Consider the following 19,839-nt stretch of genomic DNA (forward strand, 5'->3'; position numbering starts at 1 on the left):
CCACTTGGTTAGATTATTAATGTTAGTAATGTTATATATTTTGTATATACTGAGACGTTTTTAAAACGTCGCGCGTTAGAGCCAGCGCATCGTTTCTCAAACTATTTGTGTGTAATACAGTACATTCTGTGTCAATTATGATTGTTAAATAACTTTATTAGGTAGTTAGTGTTATAGTGATAACCAAAAGTTTGTGCGTAGAAATAGTTATGGTTATTTGCGTAAGAGTGCAGTTGTGGGTGTTACTCCTGAGAGTGTTTTGCCAGCAGGTGCGTACGGTGAAATACATTCCCTTTCGCTCGCTCGCTTGCTTGTTAAGTGACGAGAGTGCGTTACATGCGTTTCGAACGCTCACTTCTTCTCACTCACTCTCGTCACTAACACGCGAGCGAGCGAAAGGGAATGTATCTCACCGTACGCGCCTGGCTGCAATAACGGTTATCATCGAGAAACTGCAGCGTATCGGCATACTTCGGTGAGTTTATGCAGAGGTCGATAATAATGTTACACGTATTACATTATATTAAAAACTAGTTTGTTACATCTTACTGACGCTACAACACAATCAATCACATATATTTGGTGCAATGAGAGTGATTATAAGTCATTGATTGTGTTTTAGCGTATTTTAGATGTTTGAGGGCCTATTTTAAAGCTGTATATAACACAAATTTATCATAAATTTAAATTTTAGTAATAGGATTTTTTTGTTATTATGTTTTTGTTGTTTATATGTTTTATGTGTAAATATAAAAGCCAGTTTTTAATTACATTTACTAATTAGAAAGAAACAATAAACTGAAAATATCAAGCACATAATCTGTTACTTTAGACCAAAAGTGCGCTTTAAAAATATTAATAATTTTGAGATCTTTGTCTATTTTTATTAAAAAATGTTTTGATTTATTTATTTTTTAAAGTAAAGTGTTTTTTTCTGCGCAGCATTATATATTTTAATAATTAATAAGTGCAAAAAGTTTTCACTTTATTTAAAATTAATAATAAACTAAACATATTTAAAATTTATAATAAATTAAGAATATTTAAAATCCATAATAAAATTAAAATATTTTTAAGGTTAAAAAAAATTTTGGATAAATCTTGAAATTTTATTCTGAAACTTTAAGATTTACATAATATTTAAATTAGTGCTATACAATTTTGTGTAGTTTCCTTTCAAAGGCGTCAGTAAGAGGGATTTTTGCAACACTATGTGTTTAGTAGTTGGTTGGTAATGAATAGTACTTATTTTGAAACTTTGCCCCTTTTTGTTGAAAATTTTTTTTCGAACAAAATTTTAAAAATTCACCAAAATTAAGTACATATTTTTTATGTTAAGAGAAGCTAATACAAATCCACATTATTTATATGATATTTTAAATACCGTAGAAACTAAACATATTTTAAAAAATATTTTTTTTAGAATTTGATGATTTTTATACATATTTTGATAAGTGTTTTACAATTTAAATTGTTAAAATCAATTTCGTAGTTCGTTCTCAAGCGCACCCAAAACCGGGATTTCCCTTTTAAATTTGCTTACATGTGACAGTTCATCTGTCATCTGGCAAGCGCTCGCTACGCCCTTTTCTGTGCAATTAAATAAACAGTGAAATATGTTATAATCACGGCGTTTTTCTTACAGTGTCAATTGAAGATGATTCAAAGTGTAGCATTGGAATTATAGACTATTATTAAAATTATAAATTATGAGTGTGCCAGTAAGTGTTTGGTTTTATGAATAATATATCACGGTTATTATAACAAAATTACCATTGACTTTCCAGGATCTAATATTAAAAAACAAACGGCGGTGATTTGGCAATTAAAGGTATACATACCAAAGTTAATTAAGCATATTACAATGCTAGTAATAATGAAAAATCTCGTATTAGTGTAAACAAAAAGTTACATTTTACCCAGTATATAGTATTGTTTACAGTAAATTTTCAGAAGCTATGATAGATGTAATAACATTACGTATGGCAAACAATTAATATATGACATATTACGACAATTTTGAAGAAAATTAAGAGATGCCAATCTACGGGTTTAATTTTCTACAGTAACTTCCGTCAATTCTGTTCTTCGGTTGTCGTTTAAATTTTATTAATTAGTAGTAATAATGTGTTCAATGTTTAAGATTGTTTTTAATTATTTTTCAGAAGCAATGATAGAACAATTTGCTGACCTATATGATGACAACATAGAATTGGTATATATAAACAAAAAGTTGAAGTCACTGTCAGCAAGAATTATCTTTTTATAAAGAACATACTACATAAGTTTGATGTAACTGAATATCCTGAATTTGGTTGTTCCAAAAGAGAAATGATTGCACAGAAGAAAAATTGCTAAAAAACTATGGCGTAGATACATATTTTGCCACATCGGAATTAAAAATAACTCACTATTTTGGCTATCGATTATTCCAGGTATGCAATCATATATTTATAATCATTGTAAAATGTCTATTAAATAACATCCAAAAAAGTACACAATAATAAGCTGTCCGTTGCAGTGGCGTAGCTAGGCTATGTGCCGCCCAGGGCGATCCTTAAAATTGCCGCCCCCCCCCCCATACATTTTTTGCAGGGTCATAAAATCAGCATTTCTTAAAATAATAAATTCGATTATTCGTGGATTTATATATGTTTTAGTGCATTCAGGGTACCACACTAGACGATCCCATCGCGACTATGCCGCCCCCAAGCAAGTGCCGCCCGGGGCGGCCCGCCCCCTCCGCCCCCCCATAGCTACGCCACTGGTCCGTTGGCTGATATCTATAGCGTTCCGACTGCGACGGCACCGATTTGATCGACATTAACTTTCAATTCTCATACATACTAAGGATATATTACACGTTCACGTTTAAAAGGTACCTGGTGTATTTGAAATACGTCAAATCTAACAAATATGTGCATTAAATCAGAAGCATAGATAATTTTTATGTATTGTAAAAGGAAAAACTCACTTTTCGGCCTCAGAGTCCGTCGACGGGAATTGAAAATTTGAAGATTTCATTACGAAGATTGTTATCTAGTTTAATCAATGTATTCATATAATCCTTACACACATGTATATATTTCATTTTCATAGTTATAACATACCTAGTTAATTTGCAATCCGATTATTTATATTCAGTCAAATTGAACAACGCACATGCCAAAATAATGAAAATTATTGTCACGTAGCAAAATTATTTACAACTGTTGTCACGTTACTGTCGGCCATCTTGTTTTATATGCTTATTTTTCATTGGTTGAAAACAAAAGAATTCATTAACGGAGGTTCGAAAATCATTGTGCCATCTTTTTTTTTTTTTTTTATTAATTATGATTAAATATATTTCCTTTGTTTCATGTATTATTATACACCGTTCATACAAAGAGATACAATTTAGTGAGTAGAAAGTTAAACAGAGAATATTTCATTTAAAAATATGGCTTAGAACAATTATATTATAGATTATTAAATATTACAGTACAATGAACTATACAATTAATATTTATAGATTTTTTACAGTACTATTATTTCTAGTAAATTTTAATTTTATTTACAGTATTACAAATAACTATTAAATTGTTAAAATACATAATTTTTATAAACACTTATCCAACCCATCACATCAGCCCATACTGGTAAAGAGTTCAAAAAAGATTTAAAAGGCTCAGTCCTCCAATTTTCATGATAAGCATGATTACCAGAAACACCCAGATCCATAATAGGTGTACCATACAATTGTTCTTCAGAAACCTTAAATTGAATTTAATAAATATTTTTTTATTAATAAATAGACAAACTGCATATATTCTTACCTCAAATGTTAAGTTCATTTTGTATTCCTTAGTTGAATCGCCTCTTACTAAATGAATAAAATAATGCGGTCTTCCATTTCTTATATGCGTTGGTAGTGGTTTTGGAGGAAGACTCCATTCGATAAGCTTAGCTCCGGGTTTTGTTGCAAATGTAACTGTCATTCGAGCAGGACCTTTCAATGTAAAGGTAAATGTGCATATTGTTGACGAGTTATCGCAACTCTTCTCTGATGTTAGCTCAGTTGGAATCGGTTGAATTGGCGGAGGAGCAGGAATCCAACTGTTTTTTGGGCTATTGTTGAAATATTTTTGTTAAATACATATGTATATCAAAAATAATGTTAGTTATTAGAATATGCGATAATTACCCATATCGAACAGTTCTTGTAAAATAATGCGGTACACCACAATAGTGCTCTTTTAAACAATCTTCTTCTAGTGACACCAAGTTCTTTCTTTGACTCTCGGGTATTGTCTGAGGACTATTTGCATCCCAGTTCATGACATAAAATCCATTCTCCAGTCTGCGAATATCGCCTGTTTCATTTCTGAATTCGCGAGTAGTATGCTGAAAAAATATAGTACATAAAAATAAGCTTTATTCTCTCTCTCTACTTATAATTGTATTATTAGATAAAAAATTCACCTAAAAATATTAAGATATGTAATAATATTGGCATAGAACAAAATATTTTATAAGTATAGTGTTTTTAATAACCCCAATAAAAAAAGTCGGATTAGGATACAGAAAGATGCAATTTTTTTATCATATGAAACAATAATGATTACAAAAATAATTCTAGAAATAATTTAGAAAAAATAAAAACATGGCATTTAAAATTGCGGGATGTTAACCACATGTACATTATTTTATATTGAGGTCATTCCAACAACCATTTCAAACAAAATGAAAAAAAGCAGCAAAACTCTATTTGGTTGGTCCACAGCCAGAATATCCACACAATAATTAAAAAGAGATCTAATAAGATAATTTAATAGTATATGTACAATATTTTCATAATTACCATTATCCAAAATCTTTGTGGCACTGGATTGCTAGGTCCAGCTCTATATGGATGTCCAACTTTAGTCGTCAAAGATAATATGATCATAACTATTGAAAATGTAGATAGAGTAATGTAAATAATTCTCGATCTTCTCACAAATAACACAAGAGGAACCTATTTAAATTTATAATCTTTGTTATTATGTATTTATTTAAAATAACATGAAATACTATTTTTCAACTCACCAAAAAGTAAGTGATCAAAAAACAGAATAATGTAGTGAAGACAGCAATATTCAAATCAGAATTCTGTACTCCAGATCTACCAGATACTGGTATCATTACAACATATAGAAAAAGTACGACGTGCATGGACATAAGAGTTACAGGAATATGTAAGATGAGATGCACCCAAATCCATTTATGTGCTGAAAGTTAAATTATAAGATAAATACAGAATATTTATTATTAAAATTATTTAAATTGTACTAACTTGTGTAGCACAATGGAGTCAAGTGAGTGATTAGATTAATTATGACTGCTGTGAGCATTGGTAGAAAGAGAATCGATGTTGATCTAAGTCCCATACAGGTGCCGATAAAAAATATAAAGATGAATGGTACTTGAGCTGCCAGTATGCTCATTTGGCAAGCAATGGTTAAAGGTATGTGTTTCTAAATATTTATAATTAGATTTTATTTATTTATTTTATTGAGAGTAATTTTAAGTAAAAAGTATACCTTTTTTAGTCTATATTTTTCGATCAAAATGGGCACCAAAGAATATACCACTAAACATGGACACCAATAGATGGGAAATATGAGCCATACGTTTGAGAACCATGGCATTTTCAGAAAAGCAGCAGTGTCTATTATAAGACTTACAATTATAGTTACAAAAGTGGCAGAGAGCATTCCGAGTAATCTAGCGCTTGCGAATATACCAAATTCTATCAAAGGTGCATCTGTAAAAATAAGATAAGTTAATTTATTTTTAAATATAGTAATTTAATCAATCAAATATTGTTATATTTTGAATAAGCAAACAACCAGCATGTTAATAAAAAAAACAATGGATAGCTCTTCTATTTTAATTATAAACATGTACATCATAAAGTCTAAACAAATAGATTTTTTAAATAAGTTCAATGAAAAAAATTATTAGCACAAGCTGTGGTGCTAGCTGGTGCATTATCGCAGTGAAGCAGATATTGTATTTAATACACAATTTATGCTATATTATTTTTAATGAATAATAAGACATACATTTATAACCATCCGTTTGGAATGCTTCCATTAAATCCTCTTTTCCACCTTCACCACCTAAAATTTATAATTAATTTTATTTTGATGTAAACTTGTCAATTATTATATTTGACATACACTCATTTTCTTTATAATTCTTCAATATTTTCCCAAGAATGTTACATTTCGTGGCAGCGATTACCCAGCGCCCTGTTAATTAAACAATCAATAATGTTCATCAAAAATACTGTAATTTTTATAATTTTTTAATATCTTACATTTAATCAGTCTACCGATAAATACCATAATGCTAAAAATAACAAGAATTGTAACGATTACGTTTAATGCAATCGCAGCTTTTTGCGAATAGGTAAATATGAACCATCCAAGATAGTCATAGTAAGACACTTCACCTTTTGATATCTACAAAAAGATAAATTAGATTATCTAGTATTATATCACATTGTATGTTATATATATAAAATAGTTTCATATATAACATCGTTTTTGTAGAACTCTTGAGCGTCGCCCAAAGCTCTGACTACTGCCAAATAATTCTCTCCCATATGTTGATGACTTTCAGCTAATATGTATTCCTCTTTATCATATTTTGTATGATAAACATAGCCGTTTCTTAAAAATACAACATCCAAGCCTTAAATGTATTAAATGTAATTTTGATTAGATAAACATTTTCCCTTGTATGTATGTAGTACATGTAATAAGTAATATTTAGTACCAGGAATATTTCCAACGTCTCTGAAATTTCTGAAGTCACTTTCTGATGGCACAATATAAAACAGATCTTCAGTGAAAACGAGAGCATGTGGATAAGGAGCATGTTTCGCATAATACTAAAAATATATAATATTAAACTATAACATTTTTTCCACAAAATTGATGTAACAGTTATTTTAAAATATTGTTTTTATAGTATCCAAAATCATTTGCAATATTAATTATGATACATGATACATAATGCTTTTTATTTAAATCTGAGTCTTATTTTCCAAATAAGAATTATATATTTATAAAGGAACATATGTATGTATGTATAATAGTTAACTGGTTGTTTAGTATAACTATGTATTTTAGTGTTTAGTAATATTATATCTAATGATAATGTTTCAAAATGTATGAAACACGATGTCCGACATCATATATTGTAATGATTTGTGTCAGATGTATATTTATTTTATTAAACCATTTTTTATAACATTAAATTAAAAAAATAAACAGATAAATAATATATTATTGATATTTTTTTGCCCTTTTTCACTTCAAGCCCTTGATTAACTAATGTACTACTATATAACATTATTAAATTAATACTGACATTAAACAACCAGGGATGTTTTGGACCTGAACGAGCCAAAACTGGTTTTCCTCCAGATCCTCCACCTTCCAAATTCACAACTGCTTTTATGTTTTTGCTCCATTCATGGTCTAAAAATAATCGAGAACCCTGGAAAGAATTAACGTACTGCTTATGTATATACATTTTTAATTTAACTTAATATTATATATATATTTAAATTACCACTAAACCAACTTCTTCTGCTCCATTGAAAAGGAAGATAATATTATGTTGATAACGTTTTGTATCAGACGATAAAGCTCGGATCATTTCTAGCATAACAGCACACGATATACCATCATCGGTAGCTCCTAAAGATTATAATTTTTTAATAAAACACTTTTTTATTATATGAAATGTTAAGTTTTAACCATCAGTCTCAGGTACGGTGTCAAAGTGGCAGTTAACCAAAACGCTATGTTTTCCTATGGTTCCTTCGAACATTACAATCACATTTACAATGTCATTATATATGCTAGAATATGGCATTGAGGTACCAATACGATATCCTCCACTACCAATCTGTTTCTACAATTAACATTTCATTAGAAACACATTTGATTTAATCATATATTTTAAAACTTACCAACATCTTAATGGAATGTAATGAGTGCGCTTGACTTATCAGATCATTGATCTCATTTCTTAATAATTCTGGTGTTGCTATTTGATTTGAAGAACTTCCAAAGGTCCGAGGACCCAAAGAGACGAGCTTTATCAAATATTCCTTAGAAATCTCACCACTGAACAATGATGGATGTAATTTCTATTAAATAAAAGATTAATGTCACAGAAAATTTATTAAAATATAAATATAAATAACTTACAACATCATCTTTGGTTATTACTCTTGGCAGGATATAGTCATTGTAATGAACTAGATAATAAAGTAAACATCCTGATAGCACAGCTAAGATAGCCCAATACCATGAAAATTTGTAGTCAAGCTTTTGATCTTGTCTTTCTGGATCTTTTTCTTCATTTGAAGATGCAACTTTTGATGTAGATACATTTGTTTTAGATTCTGACCGTAGATCGTCCACATCTTTTTCAGTTTCTAGGTCACTCACTTTCATTGAAACTAATTGAATATAACTTCTAGTGATTAAGAAAATGCAACAGCTGTTTCAGTGGCTTTTATATACGAAATTATTATCTTTATGTAACGCACAATAGATAGATGCTGTACTCAAATATCGTGCACTGGCATTGAATATTTTATTATCATAAAATCCGTAGGGATTATTAAATATTTTAAAAATCTCACGAGACATTAATTTAATGGATTAAATGCTCAATTTAATCATTTAAACCACTTATTTTTGTTTTTAAAACCATAAGCTTATTTTATTATGTTTATATAAGGTTATGTAGCAGGGCTGTCCAAAGGTTTTAAATCAATGAATAAATCTATATGCTTATTCTTGTGACTTCTTGCTACGTTCAAGAGACAATTTTGAGAGGATGAATTGAAGGAAAAACGAAACAAACAGATGTAAATTAAAATTAATTTCTACTGTAATATGGATATGCGATCAAATCTTACATGCGTCCTACTTGGGCGGTCGCTGGGACTATAAAAAAGAGCATTTAATGCAGAATAACACATGTCAGCCGATTTTTACCTTAATGTATTTAGTAGATTTTTCAGTCTTTGCGTTTTTTAAGATGATTTTCAAATGAGTTAAAAATTAAAACATGCGATACTTTTATTAAATTATATATTCTCCATTTTTTCTAAAATTATACTCCACATATTCATCAATCTGATTAAAAAATAATGTATTTTTGGAAGCAATACATTTTTTAATGTCACGTCAGTAATATTTAAATTCAAAAATTAATACTATTACTGGTATCACTTAATTTACTTATTACGTATAATAAGTTTTACATTGTGATGCATTTAGATAAGAGGGGGGGGGGGGAAATAATTTTTTTATAAAATAATGTCAGGGTTTATTTATTGTGTCAGATATAGTGATAAGATTGTGAGGCAATATTAAGCCATATTCTCTCACTTATCTATTTATTTTAATTTGAAGCGTAAACAATATATCATTATTATTTAGTTTTTTAATATTTCAAAGTACGCCGTGCTAAAAATAAGTTTTTGTTATTATAAATATTTATTTTAAAAGGGTTAAATAATATTGTAATACAATATTATTATTTAAAAAAAATAGTTTTAATGTGTTCCTTATTACCCCGCCGACGATTGAAAACTGCCAATTTTTTTTTCACTCTGGCAATACCAGACCTTCTGCATTTATCTCCATATGTCACATTGATAACACTGTTTTGTATTTGAAAATTCAATATTACGTATATATTATCATTAGAAACACAATTTCTAATACAAAGTGATGTAGTAAAAGTAAACAATAACTAAATTGCTCAAATATGGACGATTTAACACAACAGGTATTTATTACAATATGTTAAGTTAAATTAAATTAAAATATGTAATACATAATCGATATCTTTTCACAGTGTGAAGAAATAGAAGCATTAAGTAGTATTTACGCTAGTGAATGGAAAGCAGACGTGGATTCGACCAATAGTTATAACATTGATTTAATCAGCGGTGATATTACGTTAAGTTTATATTTCACATTACCAAAAGACTATCCATCTTCGTCTCCTCCTGTGTGCGAGTTATCAGCGCCTTCTTTACACAAACTACAAAAAAACAAGATTTATAATGCTTTAAATGAATTATATTTGTAAGTTGATTGTTAATATCAATGTCTTATAAGCATTTAAAATGTGATTTGTTTTATAGAGAAAATATTGGACAAACTATACTATTTCAATGGATCGAAAAAGCACGAGAGATTTTAGAAGAGTCAACCTTACAAAATACTGAAGAAGATAAAATTCAATACTCATTGAGCGAAGACTTTCAAGTATGTACATATAATATAATAAATACAGTGTATGTATAAAATAGTTAAAAACTGTTATATGTGATTTATATTATTAGAATATCAAGATAACTACTCAGATTTGCCCAGAGATTATACACGGTAACATAATAGAAGATAGAAAGAGCCATTTTCAAGCACATGTCGCTGTTATAAAACATCCTGGAGATGTAGAGTAAGTTTTATATTTCATGGTTCACAAAACACTCTTTCTTCGAAGGCCATTAAGGTCTTCTTATTAATTTTTGTCTATTCTCAGCTTCATAAGTTTTTATAATCGCCGTTCATATTTTCAGTGTTGTCTTTCAAGAGCTGATGAAAGAAAGGAAAATCGCAGAAGCAACTCATAATATAATAGCCTGGCGTTGTGGTCAACATCACAATTGTGAAGATGATGGGGAGAGAGCAGCTGGTAGCAAATTGTTGTATCTTTTGGAAATTCTACACCTAGATAATGTCGTCGTTGTCGTTTCAAGATGGTATTTTTTTTAAACATATATAAATTTTTAAATTACATTGTGTAAAAAGAAATCATAACTTAATTTACATGTACAATTAAATGCCGATTACTGCTGTATCAATAGTTCCCTATCCAATCAATTTGATAATAAGATATTGCCGATCTTATTTATAACTTAGACCAATGGCCATACTGTTAAACCACACTAACGTATCTCTTTCTAATGAAGTAATAGTATGGAATCATATGAGTTGCTTCCACTAATGACAAAAAATTTCGCTTAACCATATTTATTGGTGAAAAGACAACTAATGGTTTGACGCAAATCTTGAAGAACATACATAAATAAATGTAATTGGTGTGGCTTGGTAGTTTTTGTTATTGTATGTATTTATTGTGGGACGCAGTTGCTTATAGGAAGCCCGGCAGGGCAAGGGCGAAGCCCAGGCGGCAGTTCCACTGCAGCTACCGAAGTATCGAATAAAAGTCTTGGTGTAAGCAATTATGTTTAGTGATGGGGTTCCAACGTATTTTTATTTTAGTATTTATGCGTTAATTTTAATTTTAGCATTTGTCAGGCCATAAATAAATTTTATTTTTAAAAGTGTTAATTGAGCCCGAAACCTATTTTTAATGTCATATCGCTAATTCAATGATTATAATGCGACTTCATGTTTATAATAAAACAATGTACTATGCACCATAATTTATAATAATCAATCATAAACATGCAATTAAAGATAATTAAAAATCATGAATTTTGTAGCAAATTTTTTAAACTATAATATCAGTATCAAACAAATAATATATATAAAATCAGCATGTTACATTTAAACAAGGTTATCTTATCTTTTTAGCAAAAATCTTATTCTACAGTGTCGTATAAAGTTTGACAATGCAATATATTTATTTATTATATATTTTTAGGTATGGTGGGATTCATTTAGGTCCACACAGATTCCGGCACATAAACAATGCTGCTCGGCAAGCTCTCGTACAGGCAGGTATTATTAAAAACTAAGTTACCAAACCAAAATATATTTTTATTATTATGAACTTTCCGTCCGTAAAGCTCATATTATTTTATAATGGAATTGAAATCAAAAATTAAAACGATATTTTTATTTATTTATAATAAATATTTATTATTTTCATACATTAATGGTATTGTAAAAAGTTGTAAAATAATTGTATGTTTGTATATTTTGTAATAAATTTTATAAAACTTTTTCTGTATTTTATTATATAAATAGTAAGATAAAATTCTATACTATCATGTGACAAGATTGTGTTACAATTTCTATGTATTTTATTTTATTTAAAAAAATCTGTGTTATTTAATCATGCCAAGGACAATTTAGATTACTTAAATTTCACTGATACTAACGCACTCATAATTTCATGCTATTTGTTCATAAAGAGGCAACCATAATACTACTTAAAATATTTATAAAAATTAAAAAAGTTTAGTTCGCACTTGGAGCAATGTTTTATTTCTGTATTACGTACATATATAAAAAATTGTGGTGTAACATGAAAAAAAACTTTACTTTAAAAATTCTGTTCTTGTAGGAAAATACATATCTTTATTCCAGTTTCTATGTAACAGGAATAGAGATATCATAAACATTATTGAGTATGGTCAAAATATATATAACCGTTTATCACCACTGAACAATTATTATACTATTTGCAACGCGCGGTTAAGAAACTTGATGACATTGTCATGCTCAATGCATAAAATTTATATTAATTTATTTGCTTATCAAGACCGTGAACTAACTGTGAAGCTGTTAGATAAAAAACTTACTTAGGTATAGCCACAATACGATAGCGCAATTGTATAAGTCATGCTCGTTGAGTTGACAGATGTAGGTTTGAATACTACATGAGCTAATGTTGTATATTAATTTCTATCGTAACTGGAATATTGTAAATAGTGATTTTTATATTATGCTTCGTATCGATCACATTAGATTTGGTTTTCCTAGCTTTTTATAAGGTAATTTTAACCTTGCTGGTCCCTACCGACCCAGCCAAAGATGAGTCATCTCTTTCTTGTTTTTTTTATTGGAAGCAGTTTGACGTGGCGCATGTGAATGCCACAATATTATGAATTTCTTAAATTTGCCATATATTATTATTTAGAAAACTTTCGATTAATTTATGTATTATCTTGTTTTTAATCTAATATTATTATTTTGTGGCGACTGTCGACCACCATGAATAGTAACGGACAAAAAAAGGGCAATTGTCTCATTGTTAATGCCCGTAACCAAGAATGTTCACTGTTAATAATGAGACAAACATCATGGCACAAGAGGGATTTCTTTTGACCACACAACACGGGTCGCTAAGAGTATCCCTTTTGTGACTAAACGGTGCGGATGCAATTAATCATCACAACAGCAAACCCTTTCCGTAGAATTCGAAAGTCGGAGCAAGTAAAAACTCGCTTCCAATTATGCAACATCCGATTTCTCGAATTCTACGAAGCGACTCCAGCGATTGGCTAGGAGATCGACGCACAAGCGTGATTGGCCAGCAAGGGTGCATCCCCTAAAAGAATATAAGCCCGGACTCCGACGAGGAGACGGCAGTTGATCCGAGTTGATCCGCAGTTGGTACACAAGACCTTGGAAGAGGGCCCAAGGACAATCCACGAGAGTGAAGTGAGAGACGAGACGCTGAGGCACGAGACAAGAGAGCGGAATCAGCGGCAGTCGAGCTACCAGCAGCCTTCCTGAGGAACCAGCCACGCACCTCCACCTGACACTCCTGGCACCTGTCGCATGCAGCTTGAGCCATCCTGAGCATCATCAACTCCACGAACTCCGACATCACGAGAAACGTCACGCCGTATTCGTCCATTAACAAACTTGTAAATATAAAATAATAAACTGTCTAATAGGATTCGACCAGGAGTCTCATTGGCCGCGAGGTCAACCCCCCCTAGAGCTCAGTCCCCTAAAATTTTATCATAAAAATGTGTTTTTGTATTATATATTAATTTATAGAAAAATCAATGAGTGTTATTTATTTGTTTTTGAAATGATTTTTAAATAAATTAAAAAATATGTTCCTGTTTTTATAAGATACAACAATAATTTAGAGCAGTAAAAATTAGGTATAAGATTGATGTTTTTATGATTAAATAATTGTTAAAGGCTCATTCATTCCAATGAATAAAATATATCAAGCAGTTATATATAAAATATTATTTAATTTATTGAATAACTATATGTATGTATATACTAATCACTAAAATTACTTTGTTCATATAAGAAGCTTTTTAACTGTTGTGGATGTAACAGGCTAACTATTTTAATTAAATAATATTTTTTATGGATAAAAAATAAACAGGAAACTGCACTGTATCTTATCTGTAATCTCTTCTTTTAGTCTGCTTTATCTTCAGCTTCTTTTATATCTGACAGGGTCATAATATCTTTGATCAGTCTCATCTGAAAAATTCTACTTATCATTATTTATAATTTGAAATGTGTCTAGACTGTGTTATCTTTTATATCCATATACAATGTCATCATCGGTTAAACTAATCGTAGCAGAAAGAAATAAAAGATCAAGTGTGCTTTTTAAATAATTTCATTTCATAATGTTTTTTTCACACGCTTAGTTCTTTTGATACATCGTTCTTAGGTATAATGTTTTATAATAAATATCCAATATTTAATGCGATCAAAACATGCCATTAATTCAACATTTTAAGTTGATAGTTTAACACACAATGCATGTGTATATACATATACATATTTGTATACATATATATTATTATAAAACTGGTAACTTTATTAATATTGACTTTATATAATGTAGTGAATTTTAGGCGCAAGTATAACTATGACATTGCAGTTAATTATAATTACGTTACAATTAGAAGATGATCTGTTTTTTATTTAACAATAACACTTCATGTAAAATTGTCGTTGCTTAACATAATTACAGTTTTTATTCAATCAACACAATCCCCATTTTTTTTTTATTATTTATTATGTTAACATTATACAAACAACTAATAACATAATAATGTGAATGTCTTAACAATGTGTGATGGTATATCAAATATTAACTAACCTTACGGCGCAACGTGGACCTGTATCCTAACGTCTAGTATTATTCACAAAAAAGGACGATCTTGGCAATCGTACTAAGTATTGAGATCTGTCTTCAATAATACACATACGCATCGATGAGTGAAATTTACATGAACATCATGTATAAAACATTATAAATCACAACATAGGCGATCATTATAAATATAGGTTCGATAGCAGGTAAAGGTAGTACATAGTTGTCGATAGGATAAAGTGTAGAAAATATATTAAAAATATATATATATGTTAATTAATGCTTTATCAATATTAAATTGTATAAAAAAGTATTAAGTAGTAGAAAAGAAGACAAAAGTATAAATATATTGGTATTTTATAATAATATAGGTAGAAGAAAAATATTATTTTAATATAAGAATTAGCGATTTGAGGCTTTTTTCGTTATATCAAAAGCGAAATAGTTTGGTAATAATGAATGAAACATATAAAAACAATAATGTTTCATGTTAACATTAAAATTGACTAAGAGTGATCGTATGCATTGAAGACACAACAAGTCGTTAAAAATACTGAAAATACATTGATTAGTTAACGATCCATGCTTAGAAAAAGGTTTGTATATATTATAATACAGTGTAAGCACATATTTTTCTAGACCACAACATTTCTATACATTTGGTAAAAAACATTTTTATCTAATCTCTTAAATGTTAAATATCCAACTATGTATTGTTCGTAAATCTTTCGCTAAACATACAAATTACTTTTTATTTTGCTCAGAAGTACACACGAGTGAAAAATTAAAACAGTTGCAATATTAACAATGTGTTTTTTATATAAACAAATTGATTTATAACATAAAAATGGATGGATAACATTAATTAATATGTGTAATTTAATGTATATAAATATAAGCGACTTATTAATAAATGGTTAAAGTATATTTTTTGCTAATGACAATGTTATTTATCTAATCAATACGATATGTGAAAAATAAGGTTTTATTTAGGTGGTTAATTTGTAAAGGCTGACTTTAGAAAGTAAATTTGGATTGAATATTTTTAAGAAGTAGTAAATGGAATGTTTGGCATGCAGTGGAGAATGTATTTACTATATTAGAGGCAAATTGGCTAGTAAAAAATAAATGTATTCGAAATAGCTATTTATATATATATACCTTAAGATCATTCAAATGATTAAAAATGCATAATATCATTCTAATGATTTGAGTACATAAAATGGATAAAGCCAATATATTGGCTTTCTGTTTTTATTTGACCGTAGTCATTTACTGAATAACATTTAACAGGCTTACTTTATTGAATTAATCAAAGTCATTCAGTTTCAATATGAATTCCAGTTAAAGTATTTGAAAACAGTCAAGTAATGGATTGTATAACTATTTAAATACATAATCAATAGTGATTCTAGTGATTATAATAATCAAAAATAGTTAGCAATTGTTTTGTATATACTTTAAATCCATTTAAATAATTAAAAAGATGCAAGATCAATTAATAGACTTACTTTTACATGCTTATAGGGCATTCTGATGATTTAAATACAAAAAATATGGTAAGCCAATATATTGGCTTTAGGTCTATATGTATACTCCACAACAGTTAACAAGCTTACTTAAATGAATTTAAGTCATTTTGATGATTAGAATAAATATACATAATTTATATAACGTTGAGGTATATAATAAGTTAGTAAATTGACTGTATTATATGTTTTAATCATTGAAATGATTTTATCCATATAAAAGATAGCCTTTAACTATTATTATGTATTCAATTAAGCAATGAATTAAATATTCTTTTAAATGATTAAAAATGCATAACATCAATTAATATAATGCTTCAAAGCCAATATATTGGTTTACTGTTTATTAATTTATGCTCCATGGTTATTTACGTAACAGTATAAAATATGGTCTTTACACTATTAATATGTATACCCAATAAAGTATTTGATAACAATTAATCAATGAAGTAACGAATAATTCTTATATATTTTAATCAGTAGAATGATTCTAGTGATTGTAATAAATAAAAATATCTAAGTGTATAAATATTGTAAGCCAATATATTGGCTTATTACTTATTTTTTTTTTGCAGTTTATTGCTCATTCTTCAATACATATCTTCCTAAATATACATGCCACCAAATCATTTACAACTTCTACGAAATCTTTTGGATAGTCGAGTTGAATATTCCGAATAACAAGCCCTGTTTGTAGGATCATTAAAAATTAAACAAATTTTTGATGAACAGTTTTAATAGGTCATTTGTCGAATAGATGAACAAGCATTTCAATAGTCAACGACTTCACAATCTCGCCAGCCTTTCGATATGTTAATTACAAATGGCTTTTCAAGCACATCAATACAATTTTAGTTCAAATACTCTCTATTAATAATAATAATAATAAAAAAACACATCAATCTACTATTTTAGAGAGTCTTAGAATACTTTAACAACAGCAGGGTCGTGTGATTATACATGTATATTTACCGGACACAAAATGACCCAAAAGAAACACTTACGTAAACTCGTCTCAAAGTTTAATACTTTAAACATTAATGTAGGTATATTTATATATGTATATGTACAGTTTATTTTGAAGATTAACTTTATGCAAAGTTTTGAAGTGAACTTTACTAGGACAATGATTAAGCTCTTGTAGGTTAATTGATTGTAAGCAATTTGATAATCGACGATGAATCTCGTTTAAAAAATACTGATATGATTTGTTTTAAACAATTGATGCGCAATTGGACCCGCTTAAAGTTCTCAAATTAACGATTAATTTCTGATGAACGATGAGGTCTGCTTTTGTAAGTTATCATAATTATAGGAAATTTGTATACGTATTATAATAATAATGAATGTCTTTAAAAAGAGTTTTAAAGTTAAATAAACGTTAATGTTTGATATTAGGTTATATTGTTTCACATTTATATTTAGAGTGATATATACACGTTACACGATAATCATTTGATGCGCTTCACAACAAAAATAATTACATACACACACTCGTAACAATAGCGTATTGTTTTTTTTTTTATATAAATATCGTACACGTTAAACTATTAAATAAAATAATCTCCTTAGTACTATTTATTGTGCTTCATGAAATGTCTTTGTTTAATCGTTTACTTACAATAGCTCGCGTTTCTATTGAAAAAAAAACACACAAAACAACAGTATATTTAGTTTATAAATATACAAAATACGTAGCGTAGCGTTAAATGATATATAACAAATCCAAACTTAACTTGCAATCTTTATCAATTGTCCCTTATTTAAGAATACGTTAATTATTATTGAAAAATTGACTATTATTAATAATATATAAATATAATATCGTATTACAAAAAACACAATGTTCAGCACTACTTCAGTCAAGTTGAAAGTTTGCAATACAATGAAGGGTCATACATACAATATATATAATGAACGACTAAGAATTTCAAAGGTTAAACACTGATACAACCATCGGTAATGATTCAAAGATACGAAGGTACAGAATTTTCATCGTTCTCCTCAATTTAACAACAGTTAAGCATTTTAAGACGATTGAAAGCTCAACAATGCATTTAAACTAATAAAAAATATTTCTTCTTCAGTTCAGGTACACGTAACGTAATATCATTGCTTTAGGGATAGGCTCAATGAAAAGTATATCTTAGTGATTCAAGATGATTAAGCGATACTCAAAATCATTATCTTTAGAAAAGTTAAGCCACTCATTTTTTATTTACTTCCAGAGCATTTGCAAAATTATGAAATATAACTACAATTAACATGTATGTATGTATTTAATATGTAATGATATTTATATATATGTATATAGAACACATTGCATTCAAAATGATGATATCTTTTACAGCATGTTTACGATAAATATATCAGCATATATAAAGTTTATTTAACTTTTTTTATTCATGGATAAATAAACATTATGATATATTGTGTAACAACATTTAAATATTTGCTGCAAATTTAATAATGGAATAACTATATACGTTTATATATATATGAATATTTACTAAGGTCTAAGTCTTCTTAATATTTCGTTCATCATATATCAACAATTAAAACGGGAAGAAGAAATAACTTTTTATAAACTAATTACGACACGCTGGTGTTGATCTACGCATTCAGAGAGCAGTACCACCGAGATCATCAAAGTCTTCGCATAACTGAAAGCATAAAATAAAATAAATTAAATAATCTCTTTTATTATTATTATAATTTACTTTTTAATGCATGAAGATGTTTCTTTATTTCATTGAGCAAACCCGCTACATATTTATTTTTGTGGATTGTCCTAGAAATATAATTATACAAATTCACACCTCCGTACATTATTCCCCTGGTCGTACTCATTTTCTTATACCTAACTATTCTTAAATTGTCTCTATTTCTACTATTAAATTTATGTATATGTTTATTTCTTATTAAAAACTTATTAAATACTCTGCTAAAATTAAAATTAGTTTTAATATTTAAAAAAATTTATTTACGTTATATTTTATATGCATGTTTTGATTATATTTTTTTAAGTGTATATATGTATATAAAAATAACTATATTAGTTAAATAAATTAATAAAATAAATAAAGTAATGCATGATAAATTAATAACGCTCATATCTCTTGAACTATCAATGCCATATATAAAATTACATATGATTTTTACGTTAGTATAGATACTCGTCCAGTAATCTCTAATAGTCTCTGAAGATTAGATTGATTTGTTTGTTTTCGAACTACATAGCTAAACTAGAGTTTACATGGAGTGGAAAGTGACTGCTTCCTCAGTCTTTTACGTCTCGGTTGATACATAGTGTTGCTCCGCTTATTGAAAGTTTGGCTGAACTCTCGTGTATTCCAAATCAGAAGCAAAGTATTTTAAAAGTACAGTGAGTACGCTATATACTTTTTTA

The 19,839-nt window shown here is 28.5% G+C and overlaps 3 protein-coding genes and 2 long non-coding RNA genes across 13 annotated transcripts in view; 3 read left to right on the plus strand and 2 right to left on the minus strand.

Moving 5' to 3' along the window:
* The first annotated feature begins 103 nt into the window (after positions 1-103).
* Positions 104-2,752, plus strand: LOC148232803 (uncharacterized). Of its 3 annotated transcripts, XR_015810517.1 has the most exons (4): positions 104-475; positions 1,646-1,721; positions 1,788-1,831; positions 1,943-2,752. It is a non-coding gene; the product is annotated as an uncharacterized LOC148232803 (long non-coding RNA). The 3 variants fall into 3 exon arrangements; XR_015810516.1 differs by having other exon boundaries at positions 1,788-2,752; XR_015810515.1 differs by having other exon boundaries at positions 1,646-2,752.
* A 659-nt stretch (positions 2,753-3,411) lies between these two features.
* LOC148232804 (endoplasmic reticulum metallopeptidase 1-like) lies at positions 3,412-8,533 on the minus strand. The gene is made up of 17 exons (XM_088190728.1): positions 8,253-8,533; positions 8,012-8,191; positions 7,797-7,953; positions 7,609-7,736; positions 7,405-7,533; positions 6,808-6,922; positions 6,569-6,723; positions 6,347-6,491; positions 6,207-6,278; positions 6,090-6,146; positions 5,565-5,788; positions 5,318-5,498; positions 5,071-5,252; positions 4,844-4,999; positions 4,187-4,386; positions 3,819-4,110; positions 3,412-3,756 (listed from the first exon to the last, which is right to left on the minus strand). The coding sequence occupies exons 1-17, from the start codon at positions 8,499-8,501 to the stop codon at positions 3,586-3,588; spliced, it is 2,793 nt and encodes a 930-aa protein (XP_088046854.1). The 5' UTR covers positions 8,502-8,533; the 3' UTR covers positions 3,412-3,585.
* LOC148232805 (uncharacterized) lies at positions 5,351-7,317 on the plus strand. Its single transcript, XR_015810514.1, has 2 exons — positions 5,351-5,488; positions 5,574-7,317. It is a non-coding gene; the product is annotated as an uncharacterized LOC148232805 (long non-coding RNA).
* Positions 8,534-9,687: 1,154 nt separating the features above from the next.
* On the plus strand, positions 9,688-12,041 carry LOC148232806 (protein IMPACT-B-like). Its single transcript, XM_088189462.1, has 6 exons — positions 9,688-9,849; positions 9,919-10,151; positions 10,211-10,334; positions 10,412-10,527; positions 10,649-10,831; positions 11,740-12,041. Exons 1-6 carry the CDS (start codon positions 9,829-9,831, stop codon positions 11,831-11,833), a joined length of 771 nt encoding a protein of 256 aa, XP_088045588.1. The 5' UTR covers positions 9,688-9,828; the 3' UTR covers positions 11,834-12,041.
* Positions 12,042-17,148: 5,107 nt separating this feature from the next.
* brp (ELKS/RAB6-interacting/CAST family member bruchpilot) overlaps positions 17,149-19,839 on the minus strand; it is a 105,922-nt gene continuing 103,231 nt past the window's right edge. For all 7 annotated transcript variants that reach the window (XM_088189471.1, XM_088189463.1, XM_088189472.1 and 4 more), the window contains one exon: positions 17,149-19,093. In XM_088189471.1, the coding sequence (XP_088045597.1) occupies positions 19,052-19,093 (42 nt within the window). In that variant the 3' untranslated portion in view covers positions 17,149-19,051. The remainder of the gene's footprint in view (positions 19,094-19,839) is intronic.

Source organism: Plectrocnemia conspersa, unplaced genomic scaffold (genome assembly GCF_051122295.1).
Source record: "Plectrocnemia conspersa isolate PC_06_02 unplaced genomic scaffold, ASM5112229v1 ptg000008l, whole genome shotgun sequence".
Taxonomy (NCBI): domain Eukaryota; kingdom Metazoa; phylum Arthropoda; class Insecta; order Trichoptera; family Polycentropodidae; genus Plectrocnemia; species Plectrocnemia conspersa.